This window comes from Macaca mulatta, chromosome 16, assembly GCF_049350105.2.
Source record: "Macaca mulatta isolate MMU2019108-1 chromosome 16, T2T-MMU8v2.0, whole genome shotgun sequence".
NCBI lineage: Eukaryota > Metazoa > Chordata > Mammalia > Primates > Cercopithecidae > Macaca > Macaca mulatta.
Genome location: NC_133421.1, coordinates 67246551 through 67274172, shown reverse-complemented (window position 1 = coordinate 67274172; position 27622 = coordinate 67246551). Strand labels below are relative to the sequence as shown.

At 46.6% G+C, this 27622-nt stretch overlaps 1 protein-coding gene and 1 long non-coding RNA gene across 2 annotated transcripts; one reads left to right on the top strand and one right to left on the bottom strand.

Moving 5' to 3' along the window:
* Nucleotides 1-10063: 10063 nt before the first annotated feature.
* G6PC1 (glucose-6-phosphatase catalytic subunit 1) lies at nucleotides 10064-22423 on the bottom strand. Its single transcript, XM_001112333.5, has 5 exons — nucleotides 21921-22423; nucleotides 18739-18848; nucleotides 15505-15610; nucleotides 13676-13791; nucleotides 10064-12481 (listed from the first exon to the last, which is right to left on the bottom strand). Exons 1-5 carry the CDS (start codon nucleotides 22148-22150, stop codon nucleotides 11970-11972), a joined length of 1074 nt encoding a protein of 357 aa, XP_001112333.2. The 5' UTR covers nucleotides 22151-22423; the 3' UTR covers nucleotides 10064-11969.
* Nucleotides 19865-22216, top strand: LOC144335723 (uncharacterized). The gene is made up of 2 exons (XR_013406846.1): nucleotides 19865-20459; nucleotides 21523-22216. It is a non-coding gene; the product is annotated as an uncharacterized LOC144335723 (long non-coding RNA).
* Nucleotides 22424-27622: the final 5199 nt, after the last annotated feature.

Below are 27622 nucleotides of genomic sequence, written 5' to 3'. Positions count from 1 at the left end.
TGCAAAGACAGGCCGGGTACTAAAACCTTCCTGGAATCGATCCACTGTCTGCTGGAAGATCAATCTCTAGACATTGCTCAGGGCTCACCACAATGAACCAAGTGGAAGGGACCTACTTTTTCAAAGGAGAAAGAGGAAGAAATTAGATTTCAGAAGTCAAATAAATCAGAGATGCCAAAGAAACATTTACAGAAAAGTAACACTGACTCTTCAATTACTATTACAGAATCAGGCTGTAATGTAGACCTCATTTCTACAGAAGAAGACTCACACTTTTTTTTTCTTTTTTTTAAACATGAAACACAAGAATTCAGAATACGAAACTGAACAGTCAGAGAAACTAACAGGACATTGAATCAAGGAACTGTAAGAAATAGGAGGTGGATAGATATTTGCAGTAAGCTTTAGGGGCTATATAGTATTTTAAAAATAATACATCATGGGTATGAATTAGTATTTACCAACCGGGAAGCAAGGAAACACACAGTGGAATGAACTATTATTAAAGTTTACACATGATTTAAAGTTCACTTTGCTAATAAATTCTTACCTTAACATCCTCATTAGAGACGGGGCACGGTGGCTCACGCCTGTAATCCCAGCAATTTGGGAGGCCAAGGTGGGTGGATCACCTGAGGTTAGGAGTTCGAGATGAGCCTGGGCAACATGGTAAAACCCTCTCTCTACTAAAAATACAAAAATTAGCTGGGCAGGGTGGTGGGCACCTGTAATCCCAGCTACTTGGGAGGCTGAGGCAAGAGAATCGCTTCAACCCGGGAGGCAGAGGTTGCAGTGAACCAAGATGGTGCCATTGCACTCCAACCTGGGCGACAGAGTGAGACTCGGCTCAAAAAAACAAAACAGGCCGGGCGCGGTGGCTCAAGCCTGTAATCCCAGCACTTTGGGAGGCCGAGGCGGGCGGATCACGAGGTCAGGAGATCGAGACCATCCTGGCTAACACGGTGAAACCCCGTCTCTACTAAAAATACAAAAAGAAACTAGCCGGGCGAGGTGGCGGGCGCCTGTAGTCCCAGCTACTCCGGAGGCTGAGGCAGGAGAATGGCGTGAACCCGGGAGGCGGAGCTTGCAGTGAGCCGAGATCGCGCCACTGCACTCCAGTCTGGGCGACAGAGCGAGACTCTGTCTCAAAAAAAAAAAAAAAAAAAAAAAAAAAAAAAAAAAAAAAACAAAACAAAACAAAAACAAAACAACCTCATCAGAAGGCTATTTGGCCTGGGATTTTTTTTTTTTTCTTTCTCAACCTTAACTTGGACAGTAAGAAACAATTAAATTAGGATATTTTTCTTTTCTTTTTTTTTTTTTTTTGAGACGGAGTCTCGCTCTGTCGCCCAGGCTGGAGTGCAGTGGCCAGATCTCAGCTCACTGCAAGCTCTGCCTCCCGGGTTTACGCCATTATCCTGCCTCAGCCTCCCGAGTAGCTGGGACTACAGGTGCCCGCCACCTCGCCCGGCTAGTTTTTTGTATTTTTTAGTAGAGACAGGGTTTCACCGGGTTACCCAGGATGGTCTCGATCTCCTGACCTCGTGATCCGCCCGTCGCGGCCTCCCAAAGTGCTGGGATTACAGGCTTGAGCCACTGTGCCCGGCTAGGATATTATTCATTAATAACAAACAAATTAAAATGGGAGTGTGTGCCAACAGTATTGGACATGAGTTTTACAGCAATGAGACAACAGAGAAGTATGTCATCTCTTCCACCTTCTCTGAAGAAGTCCAATCCAAGCTGAGAATCACTCAGCACCAGTGTTAGGCAGAGTTTGTCTTAACTACGTTCTTTGTTTGTTCATCTGAGAATGTGTTTTGTTTTACTCTTTCTTCTCCCTGGTGATTTAACAACAATATGAAGTACACCCAGAGCCTTTTTTGGGGAGAGCAGTTTATTTACCAAATTTACAATAGGTGGCTCTTTGCCAGCCCTGCCTATTTCCCCCTCACTCTTTGGCTAAGACTCTCAATCTGACTCCACATTTTATCCTGTATTTAATGATGTGCACATCTGTGGGTACCTAGTAACATATTCAGCACAAGAGGCCTGGAGCCAAGAGTCATTTTACTTATGTGAACTCAGATGGGACAACTCCAGTTTTAAAGAGTAGACCTGATGGGAGGGAAAGATTTTGGAATTTAGAGTGACAAATCTACTTAAGACAGACCTGAGCCAGGTGCAGTAGCTCATGCCTGTAATCCCAGCAGTTTGGGAGGCTGAGGTGGGAGGATTGCTTGAGCCCAGGAGTTCAAGACCAGCTTGGACAACATAAGGAGACCTCATTTCTACAAATAAACACCAAAAACCTCCAAAATTAGCCGGGCATGGTGGCATGCACCTGTAGTCCCAGATACTCGGGAGGCTGAGGTGGGAGGATCACTTGAGCCTGGGAGGTTGAGGCTGCAGCGAGCCATGATCGGGCCACTGCACTCCAGCCTGGGTGAGAGTGAGACCGTGTCTCAACCAACAACAACAACAAAGTGGGTTGAGTTCAGCTATCTCCTAACTGGAGGATAAATTAACTCACCAGTTGATGAAGTCTTTACTTTTGGGATCATTTACCCTTTGGAAGTTCCTAGAAGCTGTGCAGAGTATCTTATCGCTGTGCAGAGCACAGGTGAAAAATGAGAAAGGGCATAGTTCTGGAGATAACAGTTGGCGGCCACTGTAGCTAGTGAGCCTGCTGACAAAGCTCAGAGAGCCAGATCAAAGACCAAGGCTGCTGTGTCAGCTTCTCCCCGATGGACGCTAATACCCATCAGGAGTCAGGGCCTCACCTAAGGCTTCTCCACTGAGGAGCCCTTTGGAGGCTTTGGTGCAGGGGTGTCCATAGTGGTTTCACAGCAGTCTGTAAGGAGAGATGACGCCCCTGTCATTCCACTGCAGTCACTGTGTAGGGAACAAATCGACTGGCAGGAAAGACCTTGGCAGTTTAAAGATCTAAGTAAAGAAACAGATTTATGCCATCCCGCTTTTTTTTTTTTTTTTTTTTTGAGACGGAGTCTCACTCTGTCGCCCAGGCTGGAGTACAGTGGTGCGATCTTGGCTCACTGCAAGCTCCGCCTCGCGGGTTCACGCCATTCTCCTGCCTCAGCCTCCCGAGTAGCTGGGACTACAGTGCCTGCCACCACCATGCCTGGTTAATTTTTTCTATTTTTAGTAGAGATGGGGTTTCACCTTGTTAGCCAGGATGGTCTCGATCTCTTGACCTCATGATCCGCCTGCCTCGGCCTCCCAAAGTGCTGGGATTACAGGCGTGAGCCACTGCGCCCAGCTGCCACCCAGCTTATTAAATCAATTAAGCCAAATTACATCTCTCAAAAGGCTCATTTGAGTTAATGGCCAGGGTGGATCAAGCAGGGATCAGCGGCAGCATTGCCAATCAGCCGGGGTAGAAGATTAGAATGAAAGATGGAGTAGAAAAGATGACATTCGTGCCCTCAAAGGTGGCATGCCTCTGTCAAGAATCTCAAAACAGTTCACAATGGAGGGAAATAAATTTGACTTTCATCCTTTTTTCCCACAAATTTATTTTTTCTTTTCTTTTCTTTCCTTTTTTTTTTTTTTTTTGCCACCCAGGCTGGAGTGCAGTGCTGCAATCTCAGCTCACTGCAACCTGTGCCTCCTGGGCTGGAATACAGTGATACAATCTCAGCTCATTGCAGCCTGCGCCTCCCAGGTTCCAGTGATTCTCCTACCTCAGCCTCTCGAGTAGCTGGGATTACAAGCATGTGCTACCATGCCTGGCTAATTTTTGTATTTTTAGTAGAGGCTGGGTTTTGCCATGTTGGCCAGGCTGGTCTCGAATTCCTGACCTCAAGTGATCCACCCGCCTCGGCCTCCCAAAGTGTTGAGATTACAGGTGTGAACCACTGCGCCCAGCCCCAGTTTTCATTCTTTTTGCCTCTGGAGAGAGAGAAAGGAGCACAGAATAATAAAGGATTAGAATCCCCAGTTCTGTGATGGAGCAGCATGAGGCCATTCTAGTGTTGAAGCTGAGTTGAACTGTTCTGAGGGCAGTAACTATGGAATGAGAAGAGCAGAAGAAAGTGAGGAGGTGGCAGAAAGGAAAGTATTGAAAATTTGCTGGCTGGAAAACTAGCTTCTTGCTAAAAAAAACCCAAACTCCACAAACACACCCAGCTGTTCTGGTTGTAGTTAGTTATTACCCTTGTGTCCTGGGGAGACTTACAAAAGTAAAAGAAGAGAGAAACCCATAACATAATTAGGAGAAGGCCACTTCAAACACAATTATTCTAGCTTTGCCTTTAATTTGGTTAATAAGGCCTCAGTCTGGCTCAAATAATCTGACTGTACTGTTTACATATGTCTTTTACTTCTGTTTCAACAGCTGCACGTTGACACCACAGCCCAAACATACGCAGGAGACTGGCAGAGAGGAGACTGCTCTTTGCTGAGAATAAAGAGACCTGTGAACATGTGAGTTATGTGACTTAGACGCACCACTTCACCTCTCTTGGCCTTCATTTCTATATTCATGAAATGAAAAAAATTTTTGGGTAGAATTTATAGTGAGCAACTTTCTTTTTTGAAATAGAGGCCAACTCAGGACAAATAAAAAATATTTATAGACTTCTTTCTTTTATTGAGAAGAGCAGCCCAGATGCAGCTTTATTTTTCTGTATTTATCTTTTTAGAGGCACGGTGTTGCTCTGTCACCAGGCTGGAGTACAGTGGCACAATCATGGCTCACTGCAGCTTCACCCTCCCAGGCTCATGCAGTCTTCCCACCTCTGCCTCCCGAGTAGCTAGGACTACAGGAGAACACCATAATGCCCGGCTAATTTTTTTTTTCTTTTCTTTTTTGAGACAGAGTCTCACTCTGTCATCAGGTTGGAGTGCAATGGCAAGATCTCAGCTCACTGCAACCTCCGCATCTCGAGTTCGAGCGATTCTTCTGCCTCAGCCTCCTGAGTAGCTGGGACTACAGGCACGGGCCACCATGCCCAGCTAATTTTTATATTTTTAGTAGAGACAGGGTTTCACCATGTTGGCCAGGATGGTCTCGAACTCCTGACCTCAAGTGATCCTCCTGCCTCGTCCCCCAAAGTGCTGGAATTACAGGCATGAGCCACTGCACCCGGCCTAATTTTTATTAAAAAAAAATTTTTTTTGTAGAGATAGGGTCTTGTCATGTTGCACTCCTGGTCTTGAACTCCTGGCTTCAAGGAATCCTCCTGCCTGGGCCTCTTTCCAAAGTCCTAGGATTACAGGTATGAGCCACTACGTCCAGTCCAGACGTAGCTTTGTATTTTATTTATTTATTTATTTATTTGTTTGTTTGTTTTTGAGACAAACAAGAGTCTCACTCTGTTGCCCAGGCTGGAGTGCAGTGGCGCATTCTCAGCTCACAGCAACCTCCCAGGTTCAAGCGATTCTCCTGCCTCATCGTCCCCAGTAGCTGGGACTACAGGCATGTGCCACTGTGCCTGGCTACTTTTTGTATTTTTAGTAGAGATGGGGTTTGACCATGTTGGCTAGGCTGGTCTCAAACTCCTGGCCTCAGGTGATCCACCCACCTCGGCCTCCCAAAGTGCTGGGATTACAGCTTTGAGCCACCACGCCCGGTTGGATGCAGCTTTTTAACCTTTCTCCCTGAAATTAGACTTTGAGCTTCGAATTGTCCATCACTGGATTAGAAAATCACTAGTTTTCCCTCTGATTAACGAAGGTCTTGGTTCCCTGATGGAAGTGATTTTTGTTGCCTGCTTCTTCATGCCACTTCTAGTCAATTATTTCCTTAACCACATAACCAGAAGGCTATCTAGCCAGAGTGTTTTCTATTATCGAGAAGACACTTGAAAAACTTTTGCATACAAATGGTATAGTCCTATCGTATTCACACAAACAGGCCTTACAGCCTAGTTCAGCAGTTACTGCAGAGTGAAGTCAATGAATATTAGTAATTCAGCAGCTAAAGTCATGATTTTCAGAAAACAAGTCAGCAAATTTTGACAAGTCGCAAACAATGAGTCAATTAATTACAGCTGGAATTTCAGATATGCAGACATGTCTGCAAATGAAATGTTCCTGGAACGCCTGTTGGACAAACAAAGACATTGGCAATGCAAATGGAGGAGTGCACTGAAAGTTCCTCACATAAAATCTGACCACCTGGCTGGGTGAGGTGGCTCACACCTGTAATCCCTGCACTTTGGGAGGCTAAGGCAAGAGGATTGCTTGAGCCCAGGAGTTGGAGACCAGCCTGGGCAACATAGTGAGACCTTGTCTCTACAAAAAAAAACAAAAACAAAAAACAACCAGATGTGGTGGTGCGTGCCTGTGGTTGCCAAACAGTGGAAACAAGCCAGTTACCCATCAACTAATTAACAAATATTTATTTATTTATCATTCATTCATTCATTCATTCAATCATTATTTGGAGACAGGCTTTTGCTCTGTTGCCTAGGTTGGAGTGCAGTGGCTTACTGCAGCCTCCATCTCCACCTCAAGCCATCCTTCCACCTCAGCCTCCTGAGTAGCTGAGACTACAGGCATGTGCCACCATGCCCAGCTAATCTTTTAGTATTTGTAGACACAGGTCTCCCTGTGTTGCCCAGGCTGGTTTTGAACTCCTAGGCTCAAGTAATCCTCCTGCCTCAGCCTCCCACAGTGCTGAGATTACAGATGTGAGCCACCATGCCTGGCCTGATAAACAGATAAATGTGGTATATTCATACAATGTGATATATTCATACAATGGAATATTACTTGTCCATAAAAAGAAATGGAGTACCAATACATGTTACAACACAGATAAACCTTGAAAACAGCTAAGTGAAAGAGGCTAGACACAAAAGGCCACATATTGTAGGAGTCTATTTATATGAAATGCCACAAATAGGCAAATCTATGAGACAGAAAGTAGATTAGTGGTTGCCTAGGCTTGAGTGGGTTGGAGTAGAATGAAAACCACTGAATTATACACTTTAAATGAGTGAATTGTATGGTATTGTGAATTATATCTCAAGCTGTCATACAATTTTTTTTTTTTTTTTTTTTTTTTTTTTTGAGATGGAGTTTCACTCTTGTTGCCCAGGTTGGAGTGCAATGGTGCAATCTGGGCTCACCACAACCTCTGCCTCCCAGGTCCAAGCGATTCTCCTGCCTCAGCCTCCTGAGTAGCTGGGATTACAGGCATGTGTCACCCCGCCTGGCTAATTTTTTGTATTTTTAGTAGAGACGGGGTTTCACCATGTTGGCCAGGCTGGTCTTGAACTCCTGACCTCAGGTGATCCGCCTGCCTTGGCCTCCCAAAGTGCTGGGATTACAGGCATGAGCCACCGTGCCTGGCCTTGTTATACATTTTTTTAAAGGTGTTTTTTAAAGGTGTTACAATTTTGTTAAAAATCAAAAACATGGCTGGGTGCAGTGGCTCATGCCTGTTATCCCAGCACTTTGGGAGGCTAAGGCAGGAGGATGCTTGAGACCCCGTTTCTACAAAAAATAAACAAATTAGCCAGGCATGGTGGTATGCATCTGTAGTCCCAGCTATTCGGGAGGCTGAGACTGGAGGATCGTTTGAGCCCCACGAGTTGGAGGTTGCAGTGAGTTGAGATTGTGCCATTGTGCCCCCACGTGGGTGACAGAGTGAGACTCCATCTAGAATAGAATGACACTCCATCTAGAATGGAATGGAATGGAATGGAATGGAATGGAATGGAATAGAAATAGAATAGGAAGAGACTCCAGAACCACAAAAACCTAAGCCTTTGGTCTGTGTGTGCTGTGGCAGCACTGGTCCAGGCAGCAGAAGTTGGACTTCCTTAATGGGTCTATTTTCCTTGGGCATTAATAGAATTGCATTGTGTGTGTGTGTGTGTGTGTGTGTGTGTGTGTGTGTGTGTGTGTTTATATCATCCTCAAGCCTACCACCTGAAAACTGATACACTGCTAGAACATTCTACCAAATTATGCCATAACATGACATGGACCTTGCTTTAAAACTGTCATCAGTCACTTAAATTTGCCTCACAAACCATTTCTAAAGTGGACATAAATCTATAACTTGGGGAATAGATGAGTGATCAAATTGTTCTGTCTAATAAGCCAGCTATAGGCCGGGCACGGTGGCTCACGCCTGTATTTCCAGCACTTTGGGAGGCTGAGAGGGGTGGATCACGAGGTCAGGAGGTCGAGACCATCCTGGCTAACACGGTGAAACCCGTCTCTACTAAAAATACAAAAAACTAGCCGGGCATGGTGGTGGACGCCTGTAGTCCCAGCTACTCGGGAGGCTGAGGCAGGAGAATGGCGTGAACCCGGGAGGCAGAGCTTGCAGTGAGCCGAGATTGCGCCACTGCACTCCAGCCTGGGAGACGAGCGAGACTCCATCTCAAAATAAATAAATAAATAAATAAATAAATAAATAAATAAATAAAATAAGCCGGCTATATTACAAAATGATTATTTTGTATCTGGGATTACAGGCTTGAGCCACAGCGCCCCGCCCAGACTGCCTGCTTCTTCTTTTTTTTTTTTTTTCTGAGACAGGGTCTCACTCTGTCACCCAGGCTGGAGTGCAGTGGCATAATCTCGGCTCACTACAACCTTTGCCTCCTGAGCTCAGTGGATCCTCCCACCTCAGCCACCTGAGTAGTTGGGACAACAGGCATGCATCACCACGCTTGGCTAATGTTTTGTGTTTTTGGTAGAGATGGGGTCTCACCATGTTGCCCAGACTAGTCTCGAACTCTTGACCTCAGGCGATCTGCCACCTCAGCCTCCCAAAGTGCTGGGATTGCAGGTGTGAGCCACCATGCTCAGCCCAGACTGCCTGATCCTTAACCTATTTCCACCATTCTGGACAAGATGCCTAACCCCTCCAGACCTATTTGTAATATGAGGATAAATGACAGTAGCCAAATCACAGAGATGCTGGGAGAACCAAGCGAGTTAATTGTATAAACAAAGTACATAGAACAGAGTCTGGCATAAAGTTAGCACTCAATAAACTTTATCTGTTATGTTTCCTTATCAACCTCATAAACTTCAGGGAGTGGGGGCAGTATTTACTTTCTGGCAGACCTCTCTTATAAGGATCTTGGACTTGGTCCTTGGGAGCAAATAGATTATCAAGGATGGGGCTGTGCCTCAGCAGTAGGGTTCAGTTCAGACAGATCAAAACCATTTCTGGCCAAGTGCAGTGGCTCACGCTGGAATCCCAGCACTTTGGGAGGCTGAGGCAGGAGGATCACTTGAACCCAGGAGTTCAAGACCAGCCTGGGCAACATAGTGAGACCCCCCATCTCTATTAAAAAAAAAAAAAGACTATTTCTTTCTCCCTGGATGGGACCGTTTGATTCTGTGAGGGGCCTAGTTCCCACAATGCCCTCTAAGAGCCCAAATCCAGTAGGAGAATGCAATCTTCCCTGAATATACAGACTCCAGAGTTCTGATGTGAAATAGCAGATCTCACCCTCAGGAAATCCAGGGATACGGTGATGATTTGAGGTCTTTGGAGGTAGAACCCTGCACCCAGGATGAAATAATCTTAGCAGAGAAACCTGCAATAGCTCCCTTGAGCATTCCTTGGTGTTGTGACTGACTCTGTTTAGACTTTCTTGAACTATAACCCAAAATCTTGCTGACAGTGAGTTACTGGATGCCAGAGCTGGCCTAGTCTTGTGTTACTGCAACTTGTGTGCCCTGATTGCTTAGTTTGATAGTGACCCTGCCCATCTACTCTCAAGTTGCAATTTGATGCCATAGAGCAACTCATGCTGACTTGTGCTCTGGTAGCCAATGTTCAGTCTTGGCCAACTCTGAATCTTTCTGGTTCTTTGCTGATTTTGGGCCTTCGTTTATGTGCTCGACTCTGCCTTTGCCCCTGTGGATGCTTTATAAGTCTCCCTATCCCTAATGGGACTCTTGGTCAACTCAAGATAGAGCACTTTTCTTCTCCAAAGGGAAAATGCAGGCACAGAGAAACCAAATTATTCGTTTAGGGAAACAGAGCTAGAAATTTAGTTGGGCCAGAATTAGAAACTTCAGATCACATTGCATCTAAAATATAGTAATTAACAAGACTTCATTCTTAAATAAAATGTTGCTTTAATAAAATACTGCACATATATATTTTTCTTTTCAAAGATGTTATAAGCAGGATGGTTGTTTTGAATGATAATGTATTGTATACTATATAATTAGTAGCAAAAACAAGGACTTTCAAATAAATAGGCTTCAGCTTTTTTTTTTGGTGGGGGGCGGTGTGGGGAAGAAATACTCTGCAAATCAGCTGAGACTGAAAAACAGGCAAGGAGGGCCGGGCGCAGTGGCTCATGCCTGTAATCATAGCACCTTGGGAGGCCGAGGCAGATGGATCACTTGAGGTCAGGAGTTTGAGACCAGCCTGGCCAACATGATGAAATCTCATCTCTTCCAAAAATATAAAAATTAGCCTGGCATGGTGGTGCGCGCCGGTAGTCCTAGCTACTGAGGAGGCTGAGACATGAGAATTGCTTGAACCAGGAGGAAGAGGTTGCAGTGAGCCAAGATCGTGCCACTGCACTCCAGCCTGGGTGATAGAGTAAGACTCCGTCTCAAAAGAAAAGAAAAGAAAAACAGGCAAGGATGGCTAGCTGGACATAGTGGCTTGCACCTGTAGTCCCAGCTATGCAGGAGGCTGCGGTATGGTGGGAGGATTGCTTGAGCCCAGGAATTCAAGAGCAGCCTGGGCAATGTAGTGAGACCCTGTCTCAAAAAAAAAAAAAAAATAGAGAAAGCGTTGACTTTTCCTTTAAGAATGTGCTCTTGGTTGGCTTGGGATAGAGAAAGGAGTCATATTTACCCTCTGGGAATCAAAAGAAACACTGGAGTGACCTCTGAGAGAGAAATCCTGGCCCTACCCTTGTCATTCTGCCCAAGATTTCAGAGCCTAATTGAAACATACAAAAGCACCACCAGAGTTGCCCTCTAGCCATCTGAAGATCCAGTGGGGTGGATGTGGAGCCAGTGGAAAAATCTGGAAAAAGCAGAGCTGGGGGTTATAAGGAGGATGATGTAATGTGATAGAGGAGATGTCAGCTATACCTGAATGTTCGGACCTAGTGCAATATCTGGGTCACTGCAGCCATTCAGAAATCCAAGGAAATACAAAGACCGTGTATGCACGGTAAAAAATACTGGAAGCAGAATTACCCCACTAACCACCTATTAATTATACTCACGCTGGTCCCCCATTACTGAGAGTGCATTATTATATAATTAAAGCCATTTAGACATGGCTTGGCATAGCACTTGCATGATACGCTACATACTAAAAACTCCTCCTTATGTAGCCTTTTTTTCTTATCAGATTCAGAGCTCCTTTTTCCTTTTCTTGGTAAGGATGAACACAGGTAGAAAATTCTCAGTTAGGATCTCCAGCCTGGGCTTGTGATCTGACCCTACCTGGAAGTCTTACTTTTGTATATCTGACAGAAGAACAAGTAAGTCAGTCTTCAGGGGAAAATCCAGAACAACCCAACTTCTAGCATCAGGTCTTTCTCAATAGCTTTTCATTAGCTTTTCAAAAACGTCACCCAATATGATTAGGATTGTAAAAGAGGACCACCTGAGCCGACAGCACCTCCGGCCTCAAAATGGGCTGGCAGAAGACCATTCAAAGATAAAATGGGCTGTTCCAGTGGGAGTGAGCTCCCTACCTGTGAGAGTATTCAAGTAGAGAGAGGAGGACCTCCTAGCAGGAAACTTGCTTATGCTGGGAGGGTGTATGTGATATGGCACCTCCATCTGAGAGAGTCTACGCTGAGGGCAGGCTGGAGTCACACATAGGAATAAGCCAGGCGACCCTCCAATCTGCCATCTGTGATTTAATTTCACAATGGCAGAATGGATGGCATGTCACTTGCTCCAAATACCAGCACCCATTGCTTCAAATACTAGTCCCCCTCAATCCCTGGCACAGTTGTTGACTTGAAATACTGAAGACTCCACATCCCTTACAATGACTTCTTGTGTGGCTGGCCCAGGATCTGGGCGAGGCAGTAGGGGATGACACTGACGGATGCCAGGGGCACTACCGCACTCTTGCAGAAGGACAAGACGTAGAAGACCAGCTCGACTTGGGACGGGGGTTTCAAGGAGTCAAAGAGGTGCAGGAGGACGAGGGAGGCTACAATAGAGCTGAGGCGGAATGGGAGCCACTTGCCGAGTTTCCCCTTGCAGCTTTCCCTGTACATGCTGGAGTTGAGAGCCAGCCCCAGGCCAAAGAGGGTGCCCAGGTTCTTGAGGAGGCTGGCAAAGGGCGTGGTGTCAATGTGGACCCATTCTGGCCGCTCGCACCACCTCTGGGCTTTCTCCAGAGTCCATAGGAGGTCTACACCCAGTCCCTTGAGCAGCAGATAAAATCCGATGGCGAAGCTGAACAGGAAGAAGGTAATGAGAAAATATTTCTTGAGACTGGCATTATAGATGCTGTGGATGTGGCTGAAAGTTTCTGCAACAGCAATGCCTGAGTGGAAGAAAGAATTACTGTGAGAGATAGGAAGGATCTGGGACCTTTGCTAGAGGTGGGTTTGGAGCAGTGGGTGACATGCCATCCGTTCTGTGACTGTGGAATTAAATCACAGATGGCAGATTGGAGGGTCGCCTGGCTTATTCGCATGTGTGACTCCAGTCTGCCCTCAACATAGACTCTTTCAGATGGAGGTGCCATATCACGTACATTCTCCCCCCATACGCAAATTTCCTACCAGGAGGTCCTCCTATCTCTACTTGAGTACCCTTAGAGGTAGGGAGCTCACCTCCACTAGAACAGTCCATTTTATATTTGAATGGAATTGATTGCTGAATAGTTCTTCCTTGTCTGTGTGAAACTGGTCCCCCTCTAATACTGTCTATTTTCTCAGTTCTTTCTGCAGGAGTTAGTAAATGATGAGTCTAGTCCCTCTGTCACACATTTGGACAGTTATTCTCTCTAACCTAAACATTCCCAGGTTTTTCATGTGATATGGCTTCCAGGTTCTTCCTCAAACATAGAACCCACTACTAAATGCTGTGTTACTTTTGTGATTACCATGAAACCATCATCTCCCTTGTTCTCAACATTCTTCTTTGAATGCTGCTGTGTTCTGTTCTTACAAATCTCCAGGGGAGAAATTCCACAGTTTTGTTAAGGTCTTATATTGTAGTGCCTCCCACAAAATCTTTCTTATGTTTAACCTAAATCTTGTCTTACCCTTGTTAACTGGATCTAAGAAAACACAGATATTCAAAACTCTGAACCTATAAAAGAGATCAACTGCAGTTATCTATTAGGTTTGCAAATGAATGTATTTAAATAAAGAGCTTTCCTAGGACACCGTGTTAATTTGTTAAATTTGGCAGATTCCCTGAAAAGTAAATTAGGGCCTGTTGAAGATCAGTAAGAAATAAAGATTGTAAAAAGCTCCGAGATTTCAAGCTAATTCAATTTGGTTAGTTAATTTGATGCATGGTAACTTCTACACAATTCATTCTATGGATCTGGGCACTCCTACAGAAATTAATCATTTCAACTTGCTCATTCTTGACTTTGAACCCACAGAAATGCTCACAGTACCGATTACACACAGGATGTGGCTGGAATGCTGGGATTTTGTCCTCGTTAGGGGGAGAAATGGAATGGGGTTGGGGGGAGGAGGAAGGGAGTCCGATCAGCCCATACCTGACAGGACTCCGGCAACTACTTGATGAGGAAAATGAGCAGCAAGGTAGATTCGTGACAGACAGACGTTCAGCTGCACAGCCCAGAATCCCAACCACAAAATGACATTCAAGCACCTGCAACGGAAGAGGCAACCATAACAGAACACAGGTGCAGATCCTTCAGAAAAGAAAACAGCCCCGGCAGGAATGTTGGAGCCTAGCAAACTTAGGTGCTCTCAGTGGAATTTTTGTAAATTAAAGCCGGTACTCAAAAGCCCAAAGATGCCTGTTGGGGGCTGGGTGCAGTGGCTCTTACCTGTAATCCCAATACTTTGGGAGGCCAAGGTGAGAGGATCACTTGAGGCCAGGAGTTCAAGACCAGTTTAGGCAACATAGCAAGACCCCTGTATCTTTAAAAAAAAATCAAAATTGACCAGGCACGGTGGCTCACGCTTGTAATCCCAGCACTTTGGGAGGCCGAGGTGGGTGGATCACTTGAGGTCAGGAGTTTGAGACCAGCCTGATCAACAGGTGAAACCCCTTCTCTACTTAAAAAAAAAAAAAAAAAAAAAATTACAAAATTAGCCGGGTGTGGTGGTGCATGCCTATAATCCCAGCTACTTGAGAGGCTGAGGCAGGAGAATTGCTTGAACCCAAGAGGTGGAGGTTGCAGTGAACCGAGATCGCACCATTGCACTCTAGCCTGGGCAACAAGAGCGAAACTCCATCTCAAAAATAATAATAATAATAATAATAAAAAGTAGGCCGGGCATGGTGGCTCACGCCTGTAATCCTAACACTTTGGGAGGCTGAGGCGGGCGGATCACTAGGTCAGGAGTTTGAGACCAGCCTGGTCAATATGGTGAAACCCCATCTCTACTAAAAATACAAAAATTAGCCGGGTGTGGTGGCACGAGCCTGTAGTCCCAGCTACTCGAGAGGCTGAGGCAGAAGAATAGCTTGAACCCAGGAAGCAGAAGTTGCAGTGGGGCGAGATTGCGCCACTGCACTCCAGCCTAGGCGACAGATCGAGACTCCGTCTCAAAAAAAAAAAAAAAAAAAGAAAGATGCCTGTGGCAAGTGGTGAACCCTTGTATATATGAATTTTAACCTCCCTGTTTTATCTATTTGATAATTAAGGATTTGCATGGGCTGGCACCATGGCTCACGCCTGTAATCCCAATATTTTAGGAGGCTGAGGCAAGCCAATTGCTTGAGATCAAGACCAGCCTGAGCCTGGGCAATATTGCAGAACCCTGTCTCTACAAAAAGATATGAGAAATTAGCTGGGTGTGGTGTGTGGCCTGTGGTCCCAGCTACTCAGACGGCTGAGGTGGGAGGATCGCTTGAGCCTGGGAGGTAGAGGTTGCAGCGAGCCGTTACCGTTTCACTGCACTTCAGCCTGGATGACAGACGAGACCCCGTTTCAAAAACTAAAATAAAAAGGATTTGCACTGTGGCTGCACACCCGGAATTCTCTGTAATAGGAATATCTTCTGTTTCTCTGGTTATTTTAACCTGAGTGGGCGACTCTGTGGTTGGTACAGACATGGGTTTTTATTTAAGCCCTACTGCTACCTCACTACCTGATTTTTATAAGTCCCTTCGTGGTGTTGGGCCTTGTTTCCTTATCTGTAAAACAAGGGATTGCACTACTGGATCCCTTTCAGCCCAAACATTCCGTGACTCTGAGTTTCACCCTTATCCAAACTGCCACAACTCTTAATCAGTGCCTGCCCAGGTGTGGGAGTGGGCTAGGGGTATGTGAGGAAGAGCACGTGATGTGTCAGCTACAGAGAGAGCCGCCTCCTGCCCTCCACCACCTACACCCCAGTGGTGACTTCTTACCGAAATCTGTAGGTCGGCTTTTTCTTTCCCCGAAAGATGGAAAGAGTAGATGTGACCATCACGTAGTATACACCTGCTGTACCCATGGCATGGCCAGAGGGGCTCCCTAAAGGGCAGGAAAGAGAATGAGTACAGGTGAAAAAGTCCTCATCTGGGAGACAGTGCATCATCTACCCAGCCATCCCCCTATCCACCCATCTACCCATTCATACATCTGTTTACCCCCCATCCATCCACCCATCTTCCCATCTATTCGTTATCCATAAGTCATTTATTTAACAAATTTCCATCTACTATGCACCAAGCATTGTGCAAGGCTCTGGGAATACAATGGTGAGCAAAACCAGAGAGGATCCCTGCTCTTGCAGTTAAATGCAGTCTGGAGATTACACAAAGAATCAGTATACTGGGCGTACAATTACAAACTGATCTGCCCTCCACATCTTTGTTCCTTCTCACCTTGCACACTCTTCTGGCTACACTGGCCTCATTGCTTTCCTTTAAACACACCAAGCACGTTCCCACCTCAGGGCTTTTGCATGGCGATCCTCTCTGGCCAGACAGCCCTTCATAGCTCTTCTGCCAGAAACTTACTCCCTCACATCCTTTAAGACTTGACTGAGATCTCACATTCTCAGTGAGTCCTACTCTGACCACGCTATCTAACCCCGCCTGCAACCGGTTCCGTTTTTTGTTTGTTTGTTTGTTTTTTAGAGATGGGGTCTTGCTCTGTCTCCTAGGCTGCAGTGCAGTGCCATGATCATAGCTCACTGCAGCCTTGACCTCCTGGACTCAAGCAATCCTCCTGCCTCAGCCCCTTGAGTAGTTGGGACCACAGGTGCACACCACCACACCCAGCAAATTTTTAAAATGTGTTTTGTTTGTTTGTTTGTTTGTTTGTTTGCCCAGGCTGGTTTTGAACACCTGGGCTCAAGCAATCCTCCCACCCTTGGCCTCCCAAAGTGTTGGGATTATAGGTGTGAGCCACCATGCCCAGTCTGGTTCCCATCCCATTCTTAATTCCTCTACCCTGAGAGACAGAGGGTCCTGAGATGTGCCACCCAGACCTCCCTCCTGAACTGCAGGACTTATTTCGTAGCTGTTGAGAGTGTGATGGCAGATGGCTCTCTGCTCTCAGCCTTCTCCGGGCATTGCCCTGGGCTGAACAGAGTCGCCTTGGTCAAGGTTACGCTCTCCCCGGGATCTGATTCCCTTGACCCAACTGGGGCCAACTCTGAGGAGCCATCCCCAGCTTCAGAGCTCCCTGTGGAGTTGGATGAGGCAGAATCACAACTGGACCTCTCCTTCTGCCCTGTTCTTGTTCCTTCCCTGCTACAAATATATTTCCTCAGAGTATCTAAACTCCTGCATGTGAACCTCCATTTCAGCCTGCTTTCCAGGGAACCCCATAGATAAATAAAGGCTTTCTTTCCTCCCTCCCTCCCTCCCTTCCTCCATTCCTCCCTTCCTTTCTGCCTCTCTTCCTCCCTCCCTTCTTCTTCCCTGTAACTAATTATATACCTTGGATAATTCATTTGAACTTTTTTTTTTTTTTTTTTTTTGAGACAGAATCTTTCTCTGTTGCCCAGGCTGGAGTGCAGTGGCACGATTTTGGCTCACTGCAACCTCTGCCTCCCGGGTTGAAGTGATTCTCCTGCCACAGCCTCCTGGGTAGCTGGGATTACAGGTGCCTGCCACCACGCCCGGCTAAGTTTTTGTATTTTTTTTTATTAGTGACGAGGTTTCACCATATTGGCCAGGCTGGTCTTGAACTCCTCACCTCAGGTGATCCACCGGCCTCAGCCTCCCAAAGTGCAGGGAATACAGGTGTGAGCCACCGTGCCTGGCCTATCCTACATATTAATAGTTTACTTTTTTCTTGAGATAGAGTCTCCTTCTGTACTCAGGCTGGAGGGCAGTGGCCCGATCTTGGTTCACTGCAACCTCTGCCTCCCAGGTTCAAGCAATTATCCTGCCTCAGCCTCCCAGGTAGCTGAGACTATAGGCATGTGCCATCACGCCCGATCAATTTTTTTTTTTTTTTTTTTTTTGAGACGGAGTCTCACTCTGTCGCCCAGGCTGGAGTGCAGTGGCGCGATCTCGGCTCACTGCAAGCTCCGCCTCCTGGGTTTACGCCATTCTCCTGCCTGAGCCCCCCGAGTAGCTGGGACTACAGGCGCCCGCCACCTCGCCTGGCTAGGTTTTTGTATTTTTTAGTAGAGACGAGTTTCACCGTGTTAGCCAGGATGGTCTCGATCTCCTGACCTCGTGATCCGCCCATCTCGGCCTCCCAAAGTGCTGGGATTACAGGCTTGAGCCACCGCGCCCGGCCCAATTTTTGCATTTTTAGTAGAGACAGGATTTTACAATGTTGGCCAGGCTGGTCTTGAACTCCCGACCTCAGGTGATCTACCCACCTTGGCCTCCGAAAGTGCTGGGATTACAGGCATGAACCACCACGCCTGGCCTAGTTTACTTATTTATTACAATTTTTGTATATTTCACCTCCTCTATTCAGATTTCAGCTCCACAAGGGCAGGGATCTTTGTGTCTGTGAGGTATCCCTAGCACATAGAACAGCGTAGAGCTCCCAGTAGGTGCTTGGTAAGTAACAGCTGAATGAGTGAATGCTCTGAGGTGAATGAATGGTCTGTGAGAGCGAATAACTAAGGGACCTTCCCTAGTTTTGGGGTCAGGAAAGGGTCTCTGAGGAAGGGATGCTAGTACCTTAGAGGGTACTAGTCTCAGAGGGCAGCTGAGACTTTAGGGCGAGGGAGGGGGCTTCCTATTACATACTGAAAATAAAATCTATCATTTGATTTGACAGTACCCATCTGGCTGTAACTAATAAAATGTAGGTACGCGAGGGATTGGACGGTCAGCTCAGGAGGGCACATCCAGTGGGCCGGGCCATTGGGAAGGACCCCCAGGAGCTCAAGCTTCTGCCCCCTCCTTTCTCAGGACACAGCGCTGCAGGGCAGTGACTCTCATGAGCCTTTGCCCGTGGGTGCCCGTACCTCTCTGGACTCCACCCAGGTTCTGAAACAGGCAGATTTCCAATACTACTGTGCTATTCAGGAAAGCATTGCTGAAGTGAATTAATTTGTGCCAATTGAAGAGCATGACAAAAGTACAAAGGAATGGCTTTCCTCATGTGCCCTCAAGGTCAGTTTCATCCATAACAGATGAACGAGGTCCACCAGCTTCTATCTCTACAGGGGCTGGGATGCTTACCTGGTCCAGTCTCACAGGTGACAGGGAACTGCTTTATCAGGGGCACAGAAGTGTTGCTGTAGTAGTTGGTGTCCAAAACCCACCAGTATGGCCGCTGTCCAAAGAGAATCCTATGGAGAAACAGAACGAGTTTCTGGGGTTACTGAATGAACGCTTTTGCCCAAAGCCCACACCTTCAAGAAGATTGTAGCTTGAGAAGGATTTCACATGTTGCCTCTAGAAGGGAGAACTGGGTGGCTGGGGAGAAGTGTGAGAGGGAGATGTTTCATGACACATCCTTATGTATGTAACTTCATTTTGAACTGTTCGTTTGAATGTATTTCCTTCCTTCCTTCCTTCCTTCCTTCCTTCCTTCCTTCCTTCCTTCCTTCCTTCCTTCCTTCCTTCCTTCCTTCCTCTCTCTCTTTTTTTCTTTCTTTCTTTCCTTCCTTCCTTCCTTCTTTTTTTTTTTTTTTTTTTTTGAGACAGGATCTGGCTCAGTAACCCAGCCTGGAGTGCAGTGGCGCAATCTCAGCTCATTGCAACCTCTACCTCCTGGGCTCCTCCCACCTCAGCCTCCTGAATAGCTGGGACTACAGGTGTGTGCCATCACACCTAGCTAGTTTTTGTATTTTTAGTAGAGATGGGGTTTCACCATGTTGCCCAGGCTGGTCTCCATCTCCTGAACTCAGGCAGTGCTCCCACCTTGGCCTCCCAAAGTACTGGGATTACAGGCATGAGCCACTGCGCCTGACTGTATGATCTATTTAAACACAAATAATGAAGCCCAAGATTCTGAACTCCGGGCAGGTGTGGTGGCTCACATCTGTAATCCCAGCACTTTGGGAGGCCGAGGAGGGTGGATCGCATGAGGTCAGGAGTTTCAGACCAGCCTGGCCAACATGGTGAAACACTGTTTCTACCAAAAAATATAAAGAATTAGCCAGGTGTGGTGGTGCGTGACTTTAATCCCAGCTACTCAGGAGGCTAAGGCAGGAGAATCACTTGAACCTGGGAGGCGGAGGTTGCAGTAAACCAAGATTATGCCACTGCACTACAGGCTGGGCGACAGAGCGAGACTCCATGTCAAAAAAAAAAAAAAAAAAAAAAAAAAAAAGATCCTGAAATCCATATAATGGCAGCTATGTGACTTTTTTTTTTTTTTTTTTTTTTTTAACCTCAAGCAGTATGTGTCCTGGAAGAATGCATATGGAACTAGAGTTTGAAACTTGGACTTGCATATACCATGGGTTCCCTCAGGCCTCAAGGAATCTTGCATTTCCTCTGACATCAGAGAATGTACTCCAGCCCCTAGGACGAGCTCCCCCAGGAAACATGGCCTGCATTTCCATCAGAATTGCTCTCTGTAAGGATGTATATAGCTTCGGAATCCTCTCTGCTTTGAAACAGAGTGTCTCAGACAAACCACTTCCCCTTTAAAAGCACTAGATGTATCTTTCACTGTGGAAATAGGTGTCAACTGTCAGTCAGGATGCCTTTTATCCCTTGTGACGGTGGAATAGTGATTTCTCACAGAAATCGGGGAGAGCCACTAACTCTGACCTCTACCAACCCAGAGAGATTGCATGGTTCTTCAATGGAGATCAGATGTTTGGAATAACACTTCATCTTCTTATTTTTTAGAATCATGTGGCTGGGTGTGGTGGCTCACGCCTGTAATCCTAGCACTTGGGGAGGCCAAGGCAGGCGAATCATGAGGTCAGGAGTTTGAGACCAGCCTGGTCAATATCGTGAAACCCCGTCTCTACTAAAAATACAAAAAAATTAGCCGGGCATGGTGGCGGGCGCCTGTAATCCCAGCTACTCAGGAGGCTGAGGCAGGAGACTCTTGAACCCGAATGGCAGAGGTTGCAGTGAGCTGAGATCACGCCATTGCACTCCAGCCGGGTGATACTGCAAGACTCCGTCTCAAACAAATGAAAGAGAGAGAGAGAGAGGGAGGGAGGGAGGGAGAGAGAGAGAGAGAAAGGCAGAAAGAGAGAGAGAGAGAGAGAGAGAAAGACAGAGAGAGAGAAAGAAAAGAGAAGAGAAAAGAAAAGAAAAGAAAGAAAGAAGCCATAATGGGAGTGTTTATGTGGTAGAAAACTGGCAAATGCTAAACTCAGGGCTTTTTCCCCCCCCACAAAGAGTCAGTTTATCAGCACTGGATGTAACATAGTTCTTAAGAGCATTGCTGCGGAAGCCAGCCTGCCTGCCTGGGCTTCCGTCCTGGCTCAGCATGTACTAACCTCGTTGGCCTAATCATTTAACTCAGCACCTTGGTCTCTGCATCTACTATTTCTGTAAATAGCAGTAACTACCTCACAGAAAAGCACATAGCACATGGCCTGGCATGTACTGTTTAGTAAATGTTAACCCTGATTATTATTAAGCTGCCAGAGATAACCTATTTGTAGATTATAAAACAGAAACTCAGATAATTGATATGACTTGCCAAGGACATGTAGTTGGTGGGTGGTAGAACGAGGGCTGGAGCCCGGTTCCCAGGGTGACTTTTCATTACCCCACAAAACAGGCTGTTGAATCATCTGTTTCCTTTTTTCATACAACATACATCATCTTTTTTTTTTTTTTTTGAGACAGGGTCTTACTCTGTTGCCCAGGCTGGAATGCAGTGGCATGATCTCAACTCACTGCAACCTCCTCCGCCTCTCACCTCAGCCGCCTGAGTAGCTGGGACTACAGGTGCACGCCACCACGCCCAGCTAATTTTCGTAATGCTGTTGTAGAGATGGAGTATCCTTGTGTTGCCCAGGCTGGTCTTGAACTCCTGAGTTCGCCCAGGAGCGATTCGCCCACCTCGGCATCCCAAAGTGCTGGGATTACAGGTGTGAGCCACCATGCCTGGCCCCATACATCTTTCTTTATGTTACCTCTTCTGCTTCACACTAAGAAAACTCTTTGCTCAAAGCCTATATAATTCAGACTTTTCACGAAATTCAACTGTCCTACCCTTTAACCCATATGAAATAGGCTTTCCTGTATTTTCAACTCACTGGTAGGATTTTTTTCTGTCTTCCCCCTTTATGTAGATGATCCAAAGTCAGAGAGAAGGGTTGGGAGGATGAGTAGCCCGTGGCTTCCTGAATAGCCTGGGGGAAAGCAACTTCTGATGGACAGATATTTCCAGAGCGAATGCCAGCCTCTTTTTCTTGCCGATCTCCTCTCTATATGGTTCTTACCACTTAAAGACGAGGTTGAGCCAGTCTCCAATCACCGCTACCCAGAGGAGTTTAATGCCCACAGCTTCCTGAAGATGGAACCAGATGGGGAAGAGGACGTAGAAGGCATTCCTGAGGTCTGCAATCACGGACACCAAGATGAACCAGTCCTGGGAGTCTTGGTAATTCACCTGGAGGTAGTGTGTTGACTGGATCCCAAAGTCATGGAGAACATTCATTCCTTCCTCCATCCTCGTTTCCCTTGGCACCTCAGCAGAGCCCTTGCAGTTATTCCAGGCTTGGTGGTGATTGCTCTGCTATCAGTCTGTGCCTTGCCCCTGTTTTATATGCCCTGTATCCAGTATTCAGGTCAACCCAGCCCTGATCTTTGGACTCAAAAACCACTTTTGTCTAAAATGTATTGATCAAAGGTGCATCACCAGTAGGTTGATGCGAACATGTTCAGGGTGATTTACGTAAAATAGAAAAACAGGCACACAAAAACAGCCTGATCGGCCATGTACTCAGCAGGGCCAATGATTAACTTTGGCATGCTTCTTGGCAGTGCAAGGGGCTGCCCTCCTGGTCCCCGAAACCAGGCCAGAGACACAGGACAGAGTCTACATCCACGATGATTCTTGCAAAGATGTCAGATTTTCTATGCCTGCAACTGTACTTATTTGGGGACAAAGAAAAATCTTGGTGCTCTAGCTGCTCAAGTTTTAAGTTCTTAATTTTAAAATTAGTAAGTTCTAGCTGGTTGTGGTGGCTCACATCTGTAATCTCAGCAATTTGGGAGGCTGAGGTGGGAGGATCCCTTGAAGCCAGGAGTTGGAGACCAGCCTGGGCAACAAAGCAAGACCCCCATCTCTACACAAACATTTAAAAAATTGTTTTGGTGTGTGTGGTGGTGTACTCTTGTAGTCCTAGCTATTCAGGATGCTGAGGCAGGAGGATTGCTTGAGCCCAGGAACTGGAGGCTGCAGTGAGCTATTGTCCCACCACTGCACTCCAGCCTGGGCAATCGAGCAAGACCCCAATCTCTAAAAAAACAAAAGAAAAACAACAAATAAAATACAGTAACTTCTATTGTACTGGGGACTGTCATCTTGCTGGCCTTTCCTTAACTGTGTTAGAGTCTAGGGTCTGCCTCTGGTTTGGGAAATCAACCCCCTTCCTGGTATTGGCCTCATATGTCTTAGGATCATAAAGTAATCATTTTTTAATGCAGTGATTAGTTCATTTAACGATCTTAAAGTTACAGCCCTTGGTGTTGTTTTCTTTTTTAAAATTTCTCTCTTTTTTTTTTTTTTGAGACAGGTTCTCACTCTGTCTCCCAGGCTGGAGTGCAGTGGCATAATCACGGCTCACTGCAGCCTCAACCTCTTGGGCTCATGTGATCCTCCTGCCTCAGCCTCCTGAATAGCTGGGACCACAGGCACATGCCATCATGCCTGGCTAATTTTTCTATCTTTTGTAGAGATGAGGTTTTTCCATGTTGCCCAGGCTGGTCTTCAATTCCTGAGCTCAAGCGATCTGCCAGTCTTGGCCTCCCAAAGCTCTGGGATTACAGGTGTGAACCACCATGCCTGGCCAAGTGTTTTAACTCATACGTTTAAGTAAAAGAATGAATGTATAGTCTTCCTGTGCAACAATATGATGAACATATGGTTCTAAATAAGAATACCAGCAAATTGGTAACTGGAGACTTAAAGACTTTGTTTGAAACTTTCAGTTATTTTTGAAAAAGGGCTTCTATGTTTTGAGCTTTCTTATATATATGTGTGTGTGTGTAGATACACAAAAGAAAGCTCAAGATACACTGTGTGTGTGTGTGTGTGTGTGTGTGTGTACTGTGTATCAGCCTACAAATTAGTAGAGAGACCAAAACCCTCCCACTGAGGTCACAGAGGACTATGAGAGGAACCAGGGAATGAATCAGGTAACGAATTCATGCATTTTTAAAAATACAGCTATTTAATCATGCTTCATATCAATATTATTATTTAATTATTTATTTATTTTTGTAGAAACAGGGTCTCACTATGCTGCCCAGGCTGGTCTCAAATTCCTGGCTTCAAGTGATCTTCCCACCTCACCCTCGCAAAGTGTTGGCATTACAGGCATGAGCCACTGCCTCCAAATTCATGCATTTTTGAGGATAAGAGCCAGGGGAATAAAATGTTTAAAAACTTGCCTTAGGCCCGGCGCGGTGGCTCACGCCTGTAATCCCAGCACTTTGGGAGGCCGAGGCGGGCGGATCACAAGGTCAGGAGATCGAGACCACGGTGAAACCCCGTCTCTACTAAAAATACAAAAAATTAGCCGGGCGCGGTTGTGGGTGCCTGTAGTCCCAGCTACTCGGGAGGCTGAGGCAGGAGAATGGCGTGAACCCGGGAGGCGGAGCTTGCAGTGAGCCGAGATCGCGCCACTGCACTCCAGCCTGGGCGACAGAGCGAGACTCCGTCTCAAAAAAAAAAAAAAAAACTTGCCTGAATTTCCCATCATTAAGTCCATATTGACATGTAAGGGGTAGCTGGGGACAGAGAAAAGAAACTCAGAGCTAATGAATCTGTGGCAAAGGTTGACAGCATTCCATGCTGGAAATGATTAAAACATCCTCCAGGAGGTATGACCTGGAGTCTCCTCCCCACCCCACCAAGGGCTCCCACCCAGCCCATGCTGACTCCAATTGCCCTTGACTGCATAGTTTCTGCTGGTCCAAGCAACCTTCTCCTGCCACGCCTAACCTTGGAGAGCAGGTAATGTGGTGGTAACTGTGGGTGGGTACAAAGTAAGCCCATGCGTGGTAGGCAGTGCTGGGGCATGGGGTACATGTGATCTGCACTGTCAGGGCTGCTGGGCCATAGGTAGGGAGCCTCCCTCTACCCAGATAAGCCTCTGTTGTGGAGTAATTATTGCAGTGACCTCTGGGATGAGAGTTTCTATGGTCTGAGGTGAGTCAAGGTGAGTCTAAAAAAATATACAAAGGCCACCGTCTGGGTCATGGCAGGGCAGCTAGGAGCCAGGGTCTCTGAGTCGGGAGGGGTTCTATCATCATGTGCTCAGCACATGGGGAGCAAATGGAGGGCCCTATTTTCTGAGAAGCCTCAGGGAGAATGCCCCTATAGATGAGGAGTTGATAAGTGATGGAGCTGACATCCCACTCTGGGCATCCAGGGGCAGTGGGAGTCTTCCTGGCCGTTGGCCACCAGGCAGGGGGACCCTCTAGATCAGAGCAACCTCATAGTCTTGACATGATGAGTTAGTCCTCACCTTTCCACCTGCCAGCCCCTTTCTGCTTCCTCCAGCATGTTTTTATCTGTGGGAAAACAGGCGAAGCCCCAGCTTGTTAGAAAACTGACTGCATCAAGACACTGTGGATTCTCAAAGGTCTTGTGGATATATGAGGTGAGTGGCTAGAAGTTTTGCTGAGAATCCACTTGTTTATCTGTTTATTTATTTGAGATGGGGTCTCACTCTGTTGCCCAGGCTGTAGTGCGGTGGCACCATCACAGCTCACTGCAGCCTCAATCTCCTGGGCTTAAGGTATCCTCTTGCCTCAGCCTCTGGGAAGCTGGGACTATAGGCCCACACCACCAAACCTGGCTAAGTTTTTATTTGTTGTGGAGATGGGGGGGGTGGTCTCTGTATGTTGCCCAGACTGGTCTCGAACTCCTGGCCTCAGGTGATCCTCCTGCTTTGGCCTCCCAAAATGCTGGGATTACAGGTATGAGCAACAGCGCCCTGCAGAATCCACTCATTTAAAGAACCATCTCCAGAGAGGGGTTCCCGCCATCTCCCTCTAACTCCTGTTCTTTTCCCTTTTCAAGAAGTGCTCTGGTTTAATTCAACCAACGCTTCCTGAGCAAAGCACCGTGCCTGGCTCTCTGAGGAATTAAAAGTTAAAAGCCAGGCCGGGCATAGTGGCTCACACCTGTAATCCCAGCACTTTGGGAGGCTGAGGTGGGCAGATCACCTGAGGTCAGGAGTTCAAGACCAGCCTGGCCAATACGGTAAAACCCCGTCTCTACTAAAAATACAAAAATTAGCTGGGTATGGTGGGGGGCACCTGTAGTCCTAGCTACTCGGGAGGCTGAAGCAGGAGAATCACTTAAACCCGGGAGGTGGAGGTGGCAGTGAGTGGAGATCCTGCCACTGCACTCCAGCCTCAGTGACAGAGCGAGACTGTCTCAAGAAAAAAAAAAAAAAGTTGCCGGGCGCGGTGGCTCAAGCCTGTAATCCCAGCACTTTGGGAGGCCGAGACGGGTGGATCACGAGGTCAGGAGATGGAGACCATCCTGGCTAACACAGTGAAACCCCATCTCTACTAAAAAATACAAAAAAAAAAAACTAGCCGGGCGAGGTGGCCGGTGCCTGTAGTCCCAGCTACTCAGGAGGCTGAGGCAGGAGAATGGTGTGAACCCAAGAGGCGGAGCTGGCAGTGAGCCAAGATCCAGCCACTGCTCTCCAGTCTGGGCGACAGAGCGAGACTCCATCTCAAAAAAAAAAAAAAAAAAAAAGTTAAATCCTAGCTCTCTTCCAGGACTTTGGTGGTCTAGTGGGACAGGGTGGCCTGACATTTACAAAACTATGTAAACTGGAGGATCCTTATGTAAGTGACAAGCTACAAGTCCGCCAAAAGTCACTGACATAAGGCAGATTGATTAATAGGAGAAAAGGAATGCAAATGTATGTAACATGTATACATGGGAGGCTTAAGAATGAAGCTCCAACTTCCCAGTGAGGTATGGAAGCTCATCCACCATCTTGAAGTTACAGGAAGAATGGGTGGCTTGGATTCTGTTAAAAACAGGTCATGGGAAGGGGGAGAAGAGGAATTCTATCGAAGGGCAGAGGGAGAATGATTGGATCGAGGAACAAAAATTAACTTGTAAATAGTTCTCCCTGGATTTTAAATGGTCCTCAGAGACAGTCATTATCTTGAAAAAGGGTCATGTTGAGACTCTTTTTATGGCTACATTTTTGGTCTTCTTTCCTGTAATGGATAATGGGATAAAGGAAAGAGGAGAAGAACAATTGTTCTTGTAAGTCAGTCCTATTTTCTTTTTTTTGAGACAGAGTATCACACTTGTTGCCCAGACTGGAGTGCAATGGGATGATCTCAGCTCACTGCAACCTCCACCTCCTGGGTTCCACCGGTTCTTGTGCCTCATCCCCCCAAGTAGCTGGAATTATAGGCGTGTGTCACCAGGCTCAGCTAATTTTTGTATTTTTAGTAGAGATGGGGTTTTGCCATGTTGGCCAGGCTGGTTTTGAACTCCTGACCTCAGGTGATTAACCTGCCTTGGCCTCCCAAAGTGCTGGGATTACAAGTATGAGTCACCATGCCTGGCCAGTCCTATCTTTATAGGCAAAAGATAGGGGGGAAAAATCTCTTCCAGGCTCCCAGGGGTAAAAAAAACCTCTCAAGGGTTTTTTATTTAATATAGTCATGGCCTGGTGCGATGGCTCGCACCTATAAGCCCAGCACTTTGAGAGGCTGAGGTTGGCAGATCACTTGAGCTTAGGAATTTGAGACCAGCCTGGCCAACATGGTGAAACCCCATCTCTATAAAAAATACAATAATTGGCCAGGTGTAGTGGCTCACGCCTGTAATCCAAGCACTTTGGGAGGCTGAGGCGGTTGGATCACCTGAGGTCGAGTGTTCGAGACCAGCCTGACCAACATGGTGAAACTCCATCTCTACTAAAAATACAAA

Excerpts from the sequence above, each read along its gene's own strand:
- G6PC1 (XM_001112333.5), bottom strand. The coding sequence starts at position 22,150 with ATGGAGGAAGGAATGAATGTTCTCCATGACTTTGGGATCCAGTCAACA. Across the intron at positions 18,849-21,920 it reads CTCAACCTCGTCTTTAAGTG|GATTCTCTTTGGACAGCGGC; the intron begins GTAAGAACCATA and ends GTTTCTCCATAG. Across the intron at positions 12,482-13,675 it reads AGTTGCCGGAGTCCTGTCAG|GCATTGCTGTTGCAGAAACT; the intron begins GTATGGGCTGAT and ends TCTTCCACTCAG.